Source organism: Python bivittatus, unplaced genomic scaffold (assembly GCF_059951505.1).
Source record: "Python bivittatus isolate LINGU-HERP-01145 unplaced genomic scaffold, Pbiv_v1 ctg000700_np1212, whole genome shotgun sequence".
NCBI lineage: Eukaryota > Metazoa > Chordata > Lepidosauria > Squamata > Pythonidae > Python > Python bivittatus.
The window spans coordinates 34,560,060-34,578,090 of NW_028277098.1; the positions used below are offsets into that span (position 1 = coordinate 34,560,060).

Below are 18,031 nucleotides of genomic sequence, written 5' to 3' on the forward strand. Positions count from 1 at the left end.
CCTGGAGGCATTTGCAAGTCCCTGGAAGACTGGGTGGGTGAGATAATCTCCCTGAATTATATGAGAGGGGAGGGGAGGGGAGGGGAGTAGTAGAACTTCCTATTTTATGATCCAAATCCAATTTTGGTTGATTCTTTCTTTCCCATCAACCCTATAGTCCCATCTCACATTATTTAGGACAGGAAATAATTCTCCACAGGAACTTTTTAGTGATTATAGAAGGATGTGTCTTTCTATGAACATCACTAAATTATCTATTTTACAATTCAAACTACTGAAATGTTTTATGGGATCCATGGTGATGGTGACCTGAAAGAAAGTGAGAATGTAAAATGCACATTAAAGCAAATAGCCATAAAGTGTAATTGTATATATGTATGGATGAGTCTGAGTTGTCTATAACACTTTGTGATAAAGGATTTAGAAATAGGCCTTTGAAAATATCAGTTTGCTTTGTAGAAGTGGCCAAAAAAGGGAAATTCTATGTGCTAGTGATTATTAGAAAATGGAGTGAAAATAAATGGATAGGAGCAGACTGAATTTATGGTATGGCATTGTTGTGTACCATTCTTGTTCCGCCATTTCAAAAAGAGTACTGAAGACCTGGAAAACTGAAGAAAGCAGCAGCCAAAGGTTGGATCATCTCTAAAGAAAGATTGAAGTATTTGAAGATTCAACAATTACTTTTGGGATAGGGGTAAGAAAGAGGGTTAGAAAACTATGAATTGTATGAAAAAAGCATGGAGAAATTGTTCTCTTGCTCTTATAATACTAACATTTGGGGTTTTCTTATAAAATGGATTGGTAATAGATTCAGGGTAGACAAAATAATACATTTCTACATATTTTAGCACATGGATTTCATGGCCACAACGTATGATGATGACTGTTGGCTTAACTGATTTTAAAACAGAATAGACTAGTACCATTAGGCAAAATAGGTAGCTAGAGGAAGCTTTCAGTATGCAACATTGCAGAAGGTCAGACAATAGGGAAGTCTTGCCTTCACCGTATAGTCTCAGTTTCTGAGAAGCGGCTACACTTAGGGAAAGGAAGCTGGACTAAATAAACCTGTGGACTTAACAAACAGGTTTTTCTTATTTACTTCACTATTTGTTCAGTTTCAAAGGTCTACTTAAAACTGTACATAATATTACTCCTTTCTGAATAAATAGAATTCTTTTCATTGTTTAAATTACTTTTCCATCTACAACTTGATAGCACCTTAATGCATGTTAAAACATGCTTTATCTAGATGTGTTTTTCAGCTCCTGAAGCTTTGTTTCAGTAAAGGAAAAAAGAGTAGCATACTTTGACTACCACATAGTGCTTGTCTTAATGTCAGATAGGTGGGTATCCAACAGTAAGTGAAAGAATGCTTTACAAATTCATAGTTCAAAGCACACATAAATGGAAATCTAATAGGTTCATGTCCAAAATTTGACTCTGCTTTCTATTGTCTGGTCTAGTTGTGATTTAAGAAATCCAAAATGGAAACTTATAGTCATGTTTACCCTGCAGAATTCACCAACATCTCCCTTTTTAAAAGGATTTTTTTAAAAAATGTGATTAATTTTCTTCATTGTAGATCTGCAGCAGTATAATTACCAGAAGAATAAAAATGTCACTGCCACAATATTTTTATATGCTCTTTCTTTTTCCCTTGTAGGTGCCCTGCTCATTCTACTTGCTATGCTGATTCACTTAATAGCACCGTGCCCCTCTTCATGCATGGTATGCTCTGAAGATGTTACTCTGTGCCAAGGATTAACATATATACTAGGTAACCAAGTCAGACACTTTAAAGAGAACTCATATTTATTCTGTACTGTAAGTTCACACAGCCCAGCTGTAATTGTATTGACTGCTTCTTGTGCCTGCTGCTGAGAGGTAAATTTTCAGAGAGCTAGCCTTTCACATTTTGACTGAAGAATGATAGCATTGTTTCATTTCTCTTTGCCTAGGGGCCTTATCCAAACTATTTCAAGCCCTTCAGAGGTAATTGAAAACCTTTGTTACTGAGAACAGTCATTTCACTCAGCCAAACGCTTTAAGAAAAACAAAATAGATCATTTTAATAAGTTTTGTCCACATTTTGTGCAAAGTTCAAGCTGTCCGCTGGCTGAATGAGCTATCAATTGCCTTATAACCCTGCCAAGGAATCTTTCAGCATTAGCAAGATTAAGTGATGTACCACTGATACAGATTAGCATCATAAAGTGCATTATAATTCTGAAAGAATGTGCTTCCCACCCACTCTTGATGCTAAATGAGCTGTGGAAATGCTAACAAGATACAGTGGCTGTGTTCATTACGTATTGCTTGCTTAAGTCAACAATTTAATAAGACACCTGATTAACAAATTTAAAGCAGTGTTTGGCTTGTCTGCTGATTCTTAGGAAAGGAAAAAAAAAATCTTACTGCTGTCCGCAGTAAAAAATCGTAGCTTAATAGTGGCTAAAGCAGTAGATAATTAATAATGCCTTTCACTTATTGCTTGTCATTATTTATTTATTTTTACAGTTTAGATGCCACCTCTCTGTCCACAGAGCAATCAAGGAAGTCATATTGCTCTCTTTTTGCCTATAATGATGTTAAATAGAAACTTAGTAATGGACAGAATTCTGAAATGCTCTATTTGCTCCCCTTTTTTCAGTATAAAGTTGCCAGTGAAATGGCCTCTTCACAGTAAAACATTGATCTTCCAGGCAAGTGACTCATGGCAAAGGGACAAATCAACAACATTCCATTAGGTTTGCTCCTGAGCATCCTGATTTTTGCTCTTATTTTGATCAGCCTTTTTCCTCAGGGCTTGCTGTCACAATATTTGCTGGTCAGTATTGTCCCAGTCTTCCATGCTCAAGTCTACCCCAGTTTTGGAGCTCCCACTTCACCCAGAAAGATAAGGTGTTTGACCCAAGATCCAAGTATTGAAATAGCACTGCAAAGTGATTTGAAAGAAAAAGGAAAAGAAAACAGACGGTACTGCATACTTGTAAGCCGCTGAAAGTCACTTATACAATGAGATGGGCAGTGTATAAATTTTATTAATAAAATAAAATAAATAAATCTTTGTATGCAAAAGAGCTTCTCAGTAAGTTTGTATACAAAGAAAATGTGGGCTGCAAAAATCTGGATGACCACCAGATGGCAGCAAGCAGATGCAGAACATTAATTCTTTATTATATCACTAGCAGGGTAAACAGCCATCTTGTTAAACCTATCATAGACAGTATAAACAGAAGCCCCTGGATATGGCAACAGTAGGAACCACATGACATTAGCTAATCATCATCATAATCACTGTCATCATCATTTTTGAGCAGGTGCTCTAATGGAGAGGAGAATTGATCATGGGCCATGTAAAGACTAGCCTTTGGGAAACTTATCCCTTTTTCAAAGGGAAATGAAATGGCAAAGCTTTCAGGAGAGGTAGAAGAAGAGGAAGCCTTCCCCTAGAAACTTCAGAATAGGATCATATCTGAGGACTGGAGAAGTGCTGTTCATGTTCTGTATGGTGGGGATGTTGTGACAAACCTCTGAAGACAAACTGAATTCATTGTAGAAAGGGAACTGATGTGGAAAGCCAAATACTGGACATCTTTTAAAGTTTGTGTAACATGGAGTCTATCAGAACCAGAATCGAATGTTGTCCAGAAGGACTCTAAGTTGTCAGTTGGACGTACATAATTAATTCAAGATATATATGGCATTCAGGCCATGTTGACATCTGAGAGCCAGGAACATGAGGGAATCTGGCATATTGATTATAAAAGCATTCTGTCTGAATGGGCACAGATGAACAATGCTTACAAATGACCCAATAAGCCAGGGCAACATTGCTGGATAAGTATCATTTACATCTTGTTTATGGACCTCCAAGCAAAGTGCATAGGTTTGTATTTGTACAAAATATATTGTACAAAATATTTTGTAGAAAATATATTCAATATGTGTCTTTTAAGAAAGAATCCATTAAAAAGGAACATTTCACTAGAAGAGGACTAAGAAACAAAAATGCAGGTTTCTAGGCTAGTGCCATGAGTAATGAGTAAAATAATTGAGGTCTTGTATAGGAAGCTCTTTACTAAAAATCTCTTATATAGCTGATTTGTTCTATATCTTTTATATTATGAAAAATCTCTAATATTAGGGCCACAAAGAGGCAGGGATACTTCTTGTCTCTGTAAGGATTTGCCTCCTGTATAAACACAAAGTTTCTACTTGAGTCCTTCTGTACCTTTGTAGAATTAGCATGGCAACAATCAATGGCCAAGGGGACCATTGGCATGTTAATTTCTTGAAATGCAAACAAATCTCTTCTAAGTATGTTGAATGTTCAAGGAATACTTATGTGAGAAAGGGCTTTACCCATGGCCACCATTGTGCTTGCTCTAGTCTTAATGAAAAGCTAATTTGGCTGTGAGGATAGAAAGACCCAATGATTTTAAGCGCTAATCAAAATCAATACAAATTAAACTTCCACTTTCTAAGATGAATTCCCTGACTTTGAAAGTTGTACGTGGAAGAATTGATGGCAATTTAATTAAACCACACTGTAATTGAAAGCTGTGTGAAAGTCAGTGGTTTCCAGGGAATAATGTAAAATTTTTCCTTACTTCCTGTTAACACCCATGAGTTCTCATTCAAGGTTGTGCTTTAAAGGCAATTCAAAGCAATGTTGAAAATATTCTATATCATCTTGATTGGTCATACCAAGAAGCATGCAAAATTGTTATTGCTTTTCCCCCCTCAGAATTGCTTCATAAAATCAGAGATTTCTAGAAAACTTTCTGAGTGATGATAGGAATAACTTCTAGACCAGTGTTTCTCAACTTTGTCAACTTTAAGACGTGTGGACTTCAACTCCCAGAATTCCCCAGCCAGCCATGCTGGCTGGGGAATTCTGGGAGTTGAAGTCCACATGTCTTACTGTCCTAGACTATAGTTGATAGCTAAATAGTACATTAAGAGCCAGTTTGGTGTAGTGATTAAGGCACCAGGCTAGAAATTGGGAGACTGTGAGTTCTAGTCCCTCCTTAGGCACAAAGCCAGCTGGGGGACCTTGGGCCAGTCATTCTCTCTCAGCCCTAGGAACGAGGCCATGGCAAACCCCTTCCAAAAACATTGCCAAGAAAACTGCAGGGACATGTCCAGGCAGTCACCAGGAGTCAACACTAATTTGAAAGCACCGTCCCCCCAAAAGTACATTAGACACTTGTGCATGCCTTTCAAAACAAAACATGTGTCCATTTGCAAAAAACGATCAGCAGCTTGTAGAACTGTGAACAAAATGTTAGATCCAGAAATATGGGATATGCTAAAAACAATTGCAAGATAGAGAATGCTATTCAGATCATAGGGCAAGACTGGGGTCAGAATGAAGGGTGAGGCAATAAATAGAATAGATAAAATAAAATAAGGAACAGAAACACCAAATAACCTGAGAAAGGAAGACATGGCAAAAGAAAGAGGAATATAAAGAGGAGTGATTCACTCCACTTAAAAAACCCAGCACTAGAACAAATAGATGTATTAATTGCTTTTAGCTTTGCTGCATGCTGCTCAGAGTCACTGTTTGTGAGATGGGCAGCTATATAAATCTGACAAACAAACGAACAAACAAATAAATAACTTTGCACAAATCCGTCTTGTGCGCCAATTGCACCCATTCTTGGACAGGGAGGCCTTGCTCCCTGTCACCTATGCTTTAGTCACCTCCCGTTTGAATTACTGCAATGCACTTTACGTAGGGCTGCCCTTGAAGACTATCCGGAAGCTGCAACTGGTCCAAAATGCAGTGGCACATTTTTGGGTGCCCTGTGGTTTGCCTGAATCACACCATTGATGCGTGAGCTGCACTGGCTTCCAGTTACTTTCTGGTGTAATTCAGGGTGCTGGTTACCACCTTTAAAGCCCTACATGGGACAGGGACAGGTTACTTGTGGGACCACCTCTCCCTGAGGGTATCTGCCCATCCTACTAGGTAAGATAGAGTGTGTGCACTCCAGGTCACCTCCCTAGCAGTGTTGCTATCTGATGGGACCTCGGAGCCATGCCTTCTTGGTGGCTGCCCCAGCCCTTTGGAACAGCCTCCCACCTGAGGTCAGAGGGATCCCTACCCTTTCAGCCTTCCGGAGGGCTGTGAAGAACTGGCTCTTCCCCCAAGCATTGGGCTAGGATAGGGGGTTGATCTGTAAGTAGGTTTGGTCTGACACCTGGAGGGAAAGGTATGTTTTAAACTATGTTTTATGGATTGTTGTAGGCCACCTAAAGTCATTGTATGAGACAGGCGGCCATATAGGTCCTGAAATAAATAAATAAATGGATGCCAGCAAAAAGATACGCAAAATTCTCTCTGCTGTCATCTAGTGATGATCTTGAGTTTTTGAGCCAAGATAGGGTAGTGGGGAAAGAGAGAAGTGGAACAGACCAAAGTTAAGCCTGACAGAGAATGGAGTGGATAAACTTCTAAAAATCCGGTTTGTGGCATATTTCTGAGTGTTTGGACACTCTAAGTTGGTAGAAGAGGAAATGTACATAGGAATAGGACCAAAGAACTGAAGAGAATAATCTACTCCTGTATCTCTAGTCCAGGGAACCACTAACTGGAACTGTGGCACCTGAGAAACTAAAATAAAGAATTGCTTTAGGATAAGTAGACATAGCCTCATTTGGGGTATTTATTTCCTTATTTATTGGCCATATTTCTAGGCTGCCCAACTCCAGAACAATTCTGGGTAAGTTCACATGATTAAAAACACAATATTATACAACATCACACTGCATGATACGTAACACAACCAGCAGATGAGGGGAACCGCAGCCATATATCTCAGTATCACTATATATCAGCAAGTAGATGACCTGCTCAAACCACCTAGCCCTGGGGCGGGGGGGGGGGGAGTTTTTAAAGATTGGATGAAGGTGAGCCAGAAGAGGGCAATCTGGATTTCTGGGGAAATGCTATTCCAAAGGGCAGGTGCAGCAACAGAAAACGCCCACTTCTTGGGTCCCACTAGACAGCATTGTTTAATTGATGGGACCCAAACAAGTCAACCTTCTCAGAGCAAACAGGGCAGGCAGACACTACGGGAGACAGGCGGTCCCTCAGATAGCTAGTCCCTGTGCCATGTATGGCTTTATAGGTGATAACCAGCACACTGAATTGCATCCAGAAGCCAACTGACAGCGACTGCAGCTCACATAGCAGGGGTGTTATATGAGCATATTGAGGCTTGCCCATCACTGCTCATACTGCCACATTCTAGATCAGCTGTAATTTCTGGGTGGTCTTCAAGGGCAGCCCCAGGTGGAGCTCATTGCAGTAGTCCAACTGCAATGTGACCAAGGTGTGAGTGACTGTAAGGACATCCTTTCAACAAAAGCAAAGATGGGGAGGGTCATTTTTTTTCCTATCATATATACAGTAGTTTTTCTTTTTTTAAAACTTCAGTGAAAAATGAGTTACAAATCTGTTTAAGTTAACAACTGGCTCCATTGCAGAGCTTGGCTTCTTGTGCAGTTTGATTGCTTGTGCAATGCTGTTGTCACAAATTACTGTTAATTAATAACTACTAATATCTAAAGGCAAAACTAGTCTTTTATCTAAAGGCTTTGCCTTAAGCTTTTGGGCAGGACTGTACAGTATATTAGATTAGGTAACACCATTCCTCTAGCAAATACCGTAACCAAGTCTTACAGCCTAATATATTGACATGCTGGAATTCAAGGCCTTGCATCAGCAATTAAATTATTTTCATTTGCAGCGTGGCACTGTGCGCTGCTAATACTTCTATACTGTTAAAGAACTCTGTTTCTTTAAAGCCTGTAATACTTGGATTGCAGAAAAGAGGATCAGCTTATCTGTTCTAAGAAACAATTGGCAGATGTAAGAGAAGCTTAGTTTTACTACAAGTTTCCTTCATGCTCCTGTAGATTTCAGAGTCCAAACTTGGTTATATGATAAAGGAACGTCACAAAAACAGTGCTGTTAACTCACTGTAAAAACCAATGTTCAGCTTGCTAAAATGGTTACTCATTCAACAGTAGCACTCTAGTCATCCATCCATCATGTTTGTGCTTGTGTGATATGCAGGCTAAAACTTAGCTAATCTTTATCCTCTAGAGGACTTGATTGAAAGCAATACACATCGCAGCAAGGGGCCATACTCTGATGCATTAATGAGAAACCCAGGGGAAATCCTTCAAGGCATCAATAAGCGAACAGCACGCCTCACCCTCCATCAGGTTTATTACTTTTTACCTGAGACAAATAAAATCCATACTGTAAAGGGAAAACAGCGCATGACCTCCCAGCACAGATAAACATTAGCAGCAGTAAATTGGTGAGGTAGCTCAAATGCCATTGCTACACAGGAGAGAGGTGCCTTCCTGGGAAGGCTCAAGAGCTTCAGGTCAGGATTGAGGTGGGGTGGCCGAACAGCATGTGGGAAGCTTGTACAGTGCCTACCTGTCCCATGCTTGAATGAAAGCGCTGATGGTTTCTCACATCCATGAGAAAAAAGGGGAATTCTTCTTGAATATTACAGCCCTCCCTCCCCCTCCGCCAAATGATTGTAATAAGCAATGCATTAACTGTGACGTCTAGTGGAACAGATGGTTTTCTGTTTTTAGAACAAATAGGTCATGTTGGAATGCAGTGAAAGAAATTATTAATACATGGGTAAAGAATGAATGTTGCATGAAGTTTTTGATGAATCTAAGGCAGTGTCTGAACAACCATGGAGACTGGTGGGGGCTAAATCCTGAGAGGACGGGAGATTGATCATGCTATTCCGCTGAGAGAGGTTGAATAAAGAGTTGCCTTTGGCACAATAGAGTTCTGAGACTCTGATTAAGAAATTGGTCCACTCTAGCCATCATATTTGTCTGCCCTGGATATTCTATGGCAATGTTTTGGGCTACTTTGTTACAAGATTTTCCCATGTGTATGGAAAAGTATTTTCCTCCATGAAGACGTTATTATCCCAGAACATTTTGATAGCAATGCACTTTTTATGCCTGCCATTTATTTGTTAGGAAAGTCTAGAACTGTGTAGCCAACTGATGAAGGCAGAGAAGGCTGCAGACAAATTTGTTCCACAGCCAAATTGAAAGATCACAATAGGTTATACAAGCCAAAGATACGAAAAAGAATAAGAGCCGTGACTCACCCCTTTCTATGAAATAAGGTCAATTATAATAAGGGGGAATTGGGATCTCATAATGGACATCCATCCAGAATATGTTCTGAAATGTTCTGCCAGTAATGTTAGATGTGCAGCGAAACCATTAATAAGAAATAAGCCTGTGCAATAACCCGATTTTATACATCTGTCTCAATAACTGGATAGTGGAAACATTATTTATGAAACACACACATATATATATCCCACCTTTCTAATGTATACACATTGCAACTCTCATTCCCGGTGTAAACATTTTTTGGTATATGACTGCAAAACTGAAAATAGATTCTAACTTGAAGAAGTTCTATGCCAAAAGTCTTTTACACAGATGAAATATTGCTTTTTTGCAAATAGTTGAAATTCACATGGCAACTCCAAACACACTGAATATACTACTTTATTATCTAGCAAGATTCTCACTTTGTGACCAAAACCCCTCTATAATGTCTACTCACTAGTATAGTCCATTTCAGTAAGGCCCTTTCAAATGTTCACTGAAAATTATTGTGATGATCACTTCTTGTTGATTTGGGTACATTTATAAATAATCTTTCAATTCATCTTTTGAACAGCTTCCATAGTTGCCTCAATGTCAATTTTTCTTCCCATGTAGTTGAGGATTGTAACTATAAATTCCCTCTCATTTTTCTTTTTTAAAATAAGGTGAAAAGGGGTTATAAAAATGTTATTTGATTTGAAAAATTGATTGGCCTATTTTACTGTGTTTTCTTGACTTCATAAACTGTTCAGATTACATAGCAGACAAATTTTGGGCTTGATTTTACTAGTCTTTTAGTTTGGCATGTTTTTACATTTTTATACTGCATTTTCAAAAATATTTAAAGATATGAGGCCTAGAAATACCATGTTTTAAAAACATGGTATTTTTATAATTATGGCATACAAGCATACTGAATGCTGATAGGAACATATTTGGCCATCTTGCTCTATTTGTATATTGTGAAGTAGCTAATTATTCATAAATTATTCCCAAACCGACCTAAATCTTAAATTCCATGTTTCTTTACTTCCCAATTCTGCTATTACATTTCCCCCATCTTCCTTTAAACTGCACAAAATGACTAGAATTAAAGCAAAGGGTGTGAATTACAAATCTGTACGCATATAGAAATAGAATTATGCTTCTATTCCTTTCTTATAGCTGCTCCTATATCTACCCAAGTTTTGATTGTTACTGATGGAAGTATCATTTCAGTAGAAGGATTTAACCTCTCCTTCCTGCTTAATGCAACTTTACTAAGCCTCAGTACTAATGGGATTAAAACAATTACTGATGATGCCTTCCTTGGACTTAGAACACTGAAGACTTTACTTCTGGACCAGAATCAAATATCCAGCTTTTCCATCACATATAGCACGTTTCATGAACTTCAGAAGCTTCAGGTGCTGGTGCTAAGCAACAATGTTTTGAGTACCATTCATGGGACCTGGTTCAAGAACACAAAGGCTCTTATTAGACTCCATTTAAATGGAAATCAGCTTACTAGCATCAATGCTGACAGCTTTGAGATGGCAAATCTTGGCAACCTCAGGATCCTGGATTTATCAAACAATTTCATTAACTCCATTGAAAAGAATGCCTTCCATGGCCTGCCTCAACTGATGGAAATAGACCTTTCTAGAAATAGGCTAGCTCTTATCCCTGACACATTTTCTCCACTTAGTCAATTAAAACTTCTTAGTTTGGACCAGAATTGGTGGAACTGCACATGCAAGCTTTATGATTTAGCTTCCTTCCTACGGAAATATGTGAATTCATCAAAACTACTCAGGAATCCTGAAAACATGAACTGCAGGGCTTCTGAAAACCCATCAGTAACAAATCTGCTTGAACTCACAGAGGTCAACTGTAAGTCTGCACTGAAACCACCACTCAGAATTCTAAAAAAAGAGGGAAAGAATTATGGACGAGACATTGCACTGGTAGCACTCTTCTCCTTTGTAGGTAATGATTCCCTTAACAGAGTATTACTTGCTTGGTCCTGAGTTTCTTTTATGTTTATATTGGCATTCTTCACTGTTCATGAAGTCAAAAAATCATAGGGCAAGACTTAGAATATTCTGACTCCTCAAAATGATCAAGATCAAGCTTCCCTGACCTGATGTTCATCCAGATGTGTTGTGACCACCACTGCCAAAAGCCAAAGCAGGCTTTGCATAATCTTTTTGCATATAGGGAATTTTGATGGGAGGATTTGCCCATTCACAAAATGGCCATTGGGGGTGGGGTGGGGGAATAACTCATAACAGCAACTTGCTAGAAAACTACCTGCCACTCCTGGAGTTCCCTCTCCTGTGCAATGCTCTATATTATGGCTACTTTTTGCTTTTTCATGAGCATGTGGAGATACTTGAAACAAAGCACTCAGCTGCAGCTGGCTGTAATTGTATTGTCTAAGAAAACCTATGAGGCCCATTTGGACCCATAGACAGATAGATGATCCTGGAGGCTGCCATTTTGCAACATGCCAGCTTTCCCCTTTGACTGAGAGGTCAGCATTGCCATTTTGACTTTTTGGACCCCTCCCCCTCCCCCTAGACATTGCTGCTGAGGCAGCAAGCTGTTTGCAGCCAGTGTTGGTTTATTCGGTGGAGATTCTGTTCCATCCAATATTTCTCTTTTTCCTTTTTTGTTCTGTAAGGAGTGTTTCTACCCTACTATTGCAGTTTAATTTAAGAGATTTGCAAATGACAACTGAAAAAGCTCCACGCAGATTAATTATTGTTATAGTATTGTTGGAAGCCCAGTAAATATATATGTGTGTTCACAACAAGCTGTACTGATGAAGTCAACATAGTGATTTGTTCTGCTGTTCTTCTGAGTTACAATTTCTCATTTCATAAGCTGAACAGGAGAGTTCACAGTCTGATCCTGCGTTACACTGTTCATGTTACGCTGTTCATGTAGCCTACTTGTTTTAACAAGATATTTGCAACTGTTGGCTTCCAACATGCTACAGGAGTCAACTCTCATATGCTTATTGAGCAGTGCCCTCTCCTGCACCTGGTGTAGGATGTATTTCATTCTTTTGGAATGGCGGATTAGTTGCTTCTTTGATATGACCCTCAGCACTGCTCAACTGACAATACAGTAATCTCTGTCCTTAAATAGAAACATCTAAAAATATTTTTTGGGAAGCGAAAGGTTTGCCTGAAGCTATATCATTGCCTGAAGCTATACCAACTTAGACTGTGATCTTATTTCATTTCACAAACTAAGAAATGTTAAGCACACATCGCATGTGGAAGGGAGACAGCCAAGATAAAAAAAAAAAAAAAGCTGAGGATGCTAAATGAATTGATAAATATTCCTCCCCCAACTCCCCGGGAGCCAAATAAAACCTGTTGGCTTAGTAGCTTTTTATTTGGAATAGCAAACCATCAATATACATAAAAAAAACTGAAGTTCAATAGACACTTAACTCCCTCCACATTTTCCTCCATTTTGCTTGTATTATTTACTTCAGTCTTACTTGTGCATTACTGAAACCTATACATAAGCTCAAATTAATTGGCATGCTTCAAAAAAGTTGTATAAAACCAGCAGGGCAGGAGAATGTTTCATGGCCATGTATTTCTATGTACTATAGATTTCATTTAATCCTTGAAAAATATTCTATGCAAAATCATTGACATATATATATATATATATAGGGAATAATTTAATTGGGTCCCTATGCAGTTCTCCTCTTCTGCTCTATTCAATAATATCATATTGCAGGATAATCACATTAGATATGTTGTTTTATTACAGCTGTATTTTAATGTCTAATGAGAACACTTTTACTTATCTTACTTTAAAACCTTGATAAACCTTCTATTTGTTACAGGAGGTGTTGGTCTCACTTGCCTAGTTTTAGCCTTCTTTAACAGGAAACTTCAACCTGGCAAAGCAAATGAACACCCATCAGAAAGTTGCTGTTGCAGAGTCCTAGATGAATCCCAATGTGGTCATGAGCCAAGAAATTACCTCACTAAGGGATACTGTAACTGCCACTTAACTTGGGAAAATGAAATAAAAGTTATGTCAGGGTTGGGGGCTGGTGGGGAAATGCCATATTTACAGAAAAATAGTCATCAAGAAACAATAAAGCCAGAGTGTAAGTGCACAGACCTAAAAATCCCGTTTGGAAGCATTCAAAGTGAGAATGAACCAATGAAAAACAACCATTTCTTATGCCTTAAGTGTAGACTGCTTCAGTCTTTCCCTCAAGGATCTTCGGGGAATATAGTGGCGCCTAATGAAACAGAGCTACCGCTTCAAAAACATTTCCAAAGAACTCAACATTCAGAAAACTCTGGGCAATTTGAGGAAGATTCATTAAATGCAAGATTAAAAGATGATGCAAATTTCAATCAAGGTAAGTTCTCTTCCAGAGAGAGAAAATGGAAACATTCCTTCAGTCTTTACTGATTATTGTCCTAGTTGATCTCCTATACACAACATCTTGTGACAGAGAAATGAAAGCTGGAGTCTAAGGCTCATGGATCCAAGAACATTTGAACAAGAGAACTCAGAGAGTTTAGAAGTCAGAGATGTGATTCGCTCCCATGCCAATATAACCTATCTGCAGTGGAACAATGATTTTGATGTGTGGACTAAATACATTATTAGTAGCCACACAGATATAGAATAAAGCTTACTGCAGAGGTGTGGGATAGATACATGTAATGTACCAATTCAGCCATTTCCTTTGATTTTGGATCTCTGACAAAAGTACCAAAAAGGTAGTTAAAGTTGGATGAAGAGAGCAGATTCCTGGCATAGAAAGGTTGAGAGGTGATGAGGTCAGAGGAAGAAAGAAAAGCACATTCAGTTGGTCATACAAATGAGGCTAATGAGTGATAGTTGGTGAATGGGAAGGACAAAACCTGATAAATCACTGGCAAGAGTTGGTATAAAAAGGGAACAAGGAAAATGTGGAGGTGGTTGATTGAAGTAAAAAAGAGGAAGGGAATGGAAAAAGCTCAGAGATGTATAAGAGATATGCTAAGAAAAAAGGTGGGGGGAGGGAAGAATGAGTAGAAAATAGAGAGTTCAGAGACTTGTTTGACTTTTACCATCATAATACTCAATAAATAATAATAGAGTCAACAAACCAGCTACATCTTTAATATCCAGGAATTATCATATTGTTATCTTGTATAACCCATACACGATAGATTAATTCTGGTCAAGGACAATATTTTTTTTAATTCCAAACATTCACTTCAGATCTTAAAGAAATGTTCACTCTGAATGAATGCATAAGTCAGCACTTCTTCAGGTGACTATATTTTGCAGAGGAAGACAAAGATTAACCAGTTGTCCCAGAGAAGTTATTTTTGCAGGGGAGGGCATCATTGGTAAAGGTGTTCCAAACATCTGCTTAATCAGTGTATAAAAACTCCCTGTACATGTGTTAAGTTTCAACATTTGCTATTTAGCAGGAATCAGAAGTGACACACTGCAAGGAAGATGTTCAAGGCCTACCGATGCTTTGGCAAAGGAGAAGCTTGGGGAACATTTAGCAAATGAATTGTGTCAGTCTCTATCTCAGACTGAGTATGATGACTGCTTCAAGTCTTACAAGCAAAGGCATCTAATTACAGCTTTGTCATCAGCAACAGATACACTAGAAGAGTCAAAGGAACACTGTGTGCAAGCAGCATTAGAAAGCCATAGATCACAATGTGAATTCTTAGCAAGGAGCAGGAATATTTCTCCACAGCTAGACAACTTCCTTATCTGTAAGTACATAGACTGTGATAAAAATCAAGACTACCCAAAAGGAAAGGAACAGAACTGTGGCAAAAGGATGAGATTGGAGGCAGAACAGAGTGAAGCCAAGGGCACAAGATCAGGTGGCTGCTGTGTGAATGCTGCAGATATACCATTATCACCAGCGATCAAAACCAAGAAGCTCAAGAAGGTTAGATTTAACATACCTGATCTGGCAACCATAAAGAGGGCGAATGTGACAACCAGTGGTTTAAGTGAAAAGAGATTTCCTCAGAACAAACGATGGCATGAGCGGATTCAAGGAAACCAATCTCCTACTTGGGTAACATTGCTTAGTGATTCAGAAGCAAAAATTAAAGAAAGGAAACCATCTTCCCCTCTCATGGGTCCTCCTGGGGAAAAAGAGAATGAATTTATTCAAAAGTACAAAATAAACATAAAAAGACCAAATTCATTAACTGTAAAGTTAAATTTACATCCTTTTAGAAAAGGAAAAATCCAGCCAAAAGAATTTCTTCATAAAAAAAGCTTAGAGCAATGCTCAAGCTGTCAGCCTATGAGACTGCTACATACTTCCAAAATGGAAGGAAAAAAGAGGAAAAGAAAAAAGAGTTCAGGATATTCTATGGCTACTCAAGAGAGATTAGAAAACAGCAAAGACAGTATTTATAATAGAGCAGCTGTTGAAAAAGTGCCTGAAGAAAATAGCAAGGATGTAGAAATATCCATTTCAGGTTCTTTTAACAATATTCCTGCCTTGAATATTATGAAGGCTTCCTCATCAACCAAGCATTTACAAACTCCAACTACTTCCCCAACATTCTCAGTAAATAGAACTTCAAGAATGACTGTTCCCATTATTCCTCTTTCATCTGACCACTCACCAAATATTTCACCAAATATAGCAAATAATATTTCTACATCATTGGGTTCTAAAAAGCTTAAGAGTGACACTTCAGATACTGAAGTCTTGTTCTTTCATCAGAATTCTCTGCAAAGGGAATCAGAAGAAAAATACCATTGTCTTTCTCCAGCTTCTTTTAGCCAAGCAGACAATCTTGAATTTCAGAAACCCAGCAATGGAGATTATATGCACTCTCAGCAAAAAATGGAACATATAATGCATAGCACGAGTATACATCACTTCAGAGACCAACCGTTAAAAGGGCAGAATGAAAACTTCACTAGGAAAGATGAACTGGTAGGGCAGGAAAAGGTTAGTGAGTCTGAATCTGTGCAAGAAAATCTATCCAGTGTGAAGTCTCAAAATTTTGTGGAAATACCACCATCAAATGCATATCAGATTATCTCAAAAAAGGATGCAAATAGGCTGATATCTCCAGTTCACTCGAGTAGTACATTTCCTAATTCTCAAGCCATTAAAGAAGGGCTACAAATTAACATCCGAGAGGAAGATGAAATCTTAACACAGGAACTGAGATCGGATTTTAAAACAGAAAGCAACAATGAGTTGATTCCAAATACACCAATGGACTCAACAGACTTGAAAGAAGGAGTACAAGCTGGGGATGGAGGAGACAATAACAAATCCAATGCATTGCATAAAAATATTGTCAAGGTGGCCATAATCTCTAATACATTCAGCATCCCCAATTCTTCTGAAACTGGAAGCCTATATCTAAATGGAAACATGGATCCTCAAAAGAACCATAATGTGCATATGGATAATGATCACAATTTGCAAAAAAATCTGGATAATCCATTTGATGAAGACAGCACAGAACATAAAGAAGGTAAAATGCCACTAGTTACACATCAAGAGCCTCCTTTGTCAGCAGAGTTTAAAGACGTCAATTATGAGCAACGAACTGAGACATCTTTACTTTCTTGCAGTATAAATAAAGCAGAAATCTCAGTTCCCATGCCTACACCGTCTTCCACATCTATTGATTATAATGAAGAATTTCCTTTGCAGGTGGAACAAAGCAAATCAAATATTTCAAATAACACTTACATTCTTCCTTAGTCCTCTTCAAAGATAAAACCACCTTTTCAGTATGAAAATCCACATTTACTGGATCAGAAATTTCAAATGTTAATGCAATATTTTATGGAAACCAAAGAGCTGGTGAAAGTCAGACCAGAATTGAAAATGAAGAAATGTGCAATAAGAAGTAGACCTATGGGCATAAATTAGGGCTGATAAGACACAAAATATTTAGTTTTAAATTATCATATCATAAAATAATAGGTTCAAATTATATATGATGGATATAGGATTGACAGAGATGTTAACTAACTTTTATATAAAGCAGGATGCTGAAACCTGATGCAGGTCTAGTCCAACTCATACAAAAAGGGGAGAGCTTTTTTGCTTTCCTCAAGAAAATACTGCTGTTGGAGACTTTGGACTGTTTCCAAATGTGGTACCTGAAGAAAATGTTAGAAATGCTCATTTTCCCTCACTGACCACCCACAAATCCACAGCTCAAATTTCACTGAAAGGAATCTGTTAAGAAGGCTGTTATATGTCCTGTTTGGGATACTGTATTTCTACATCAAACTTCCAAACATTAAAAAAAAAGTCTGTAAAATGAAGGAAGCAAGATGGTTGCTCTTAATAACATATGTGATATTATGTACATTATAAAATAATGAAATACTTCTGTACTGAAGATCGCTGTTTTCCCCTTTTTCTTCGAAACGGTTATCATCTGTTCACTCAAGTATCTGCAGAATTTAGATCATTGTTGCAGTCCATCGTTTTCTATGTTCTATTTTTTTTTAAAAGCTCTGTATTGTTTTGTAACAGAACACACAACATTATACTGAATCTTTTAAGAAAGTAGCAAAGAGGCAACTCTTCAGGAAAAAAAAAATGTATTAGGAAATGCTTAGAGCATTTTCACTGATGAGTCTCAGGATATTGCTACAATCTTGGAAGCACCCAAGAGTGGTTCCAGGTAATGTGCAGACTTGGCCAAACAGCACCCTCCAGCCTTCTGCTTCTGTGATGAAATAGGGGAGGGAAAGGAAGCCTCTCTGCCACTTTGAACATAGGCTGGCTGGTCAGTACCATGAAGAAGTGGAATAAGTATTTTGGAGCTAAGGGAGTTGTATAGGATAGTGGTGGGAA

The 18,031-nt window shown here is 38.2% G+C and overlaps 2 protein-coding genes across 4 annotated transcripts in view; one reads left to right on the forward strand and one right to left on the reverse strand.

Moving 5' to 3' along the window:
• The window catches only part of LOC103062694 (serine/threonine-protein kinase TNNI3K), a 234,248-nt gene that overhangs the window by 26,522 nt on the left and 189,695 nt on the right, over window positions 1-18,031 (reverse strand). The window lies entirely within an intron of this gene.
• On the forward strand, window positions 280-17,260 carry LRRC53 (leucine rich repeat containing 53). Its single transcript, XM_088153252.1, is given in 6 exon segments — window positions 280-319; window positions 1,670-1,783; window positions 10,354-11,157; window positions 13,427-13,573; window positions 14,643-16,909; window positions 16,912-17,260. Coding segments are annotated over 6 exon segments (3,417 nt in total). The 3' UTR covers window positions 16,957-17,260.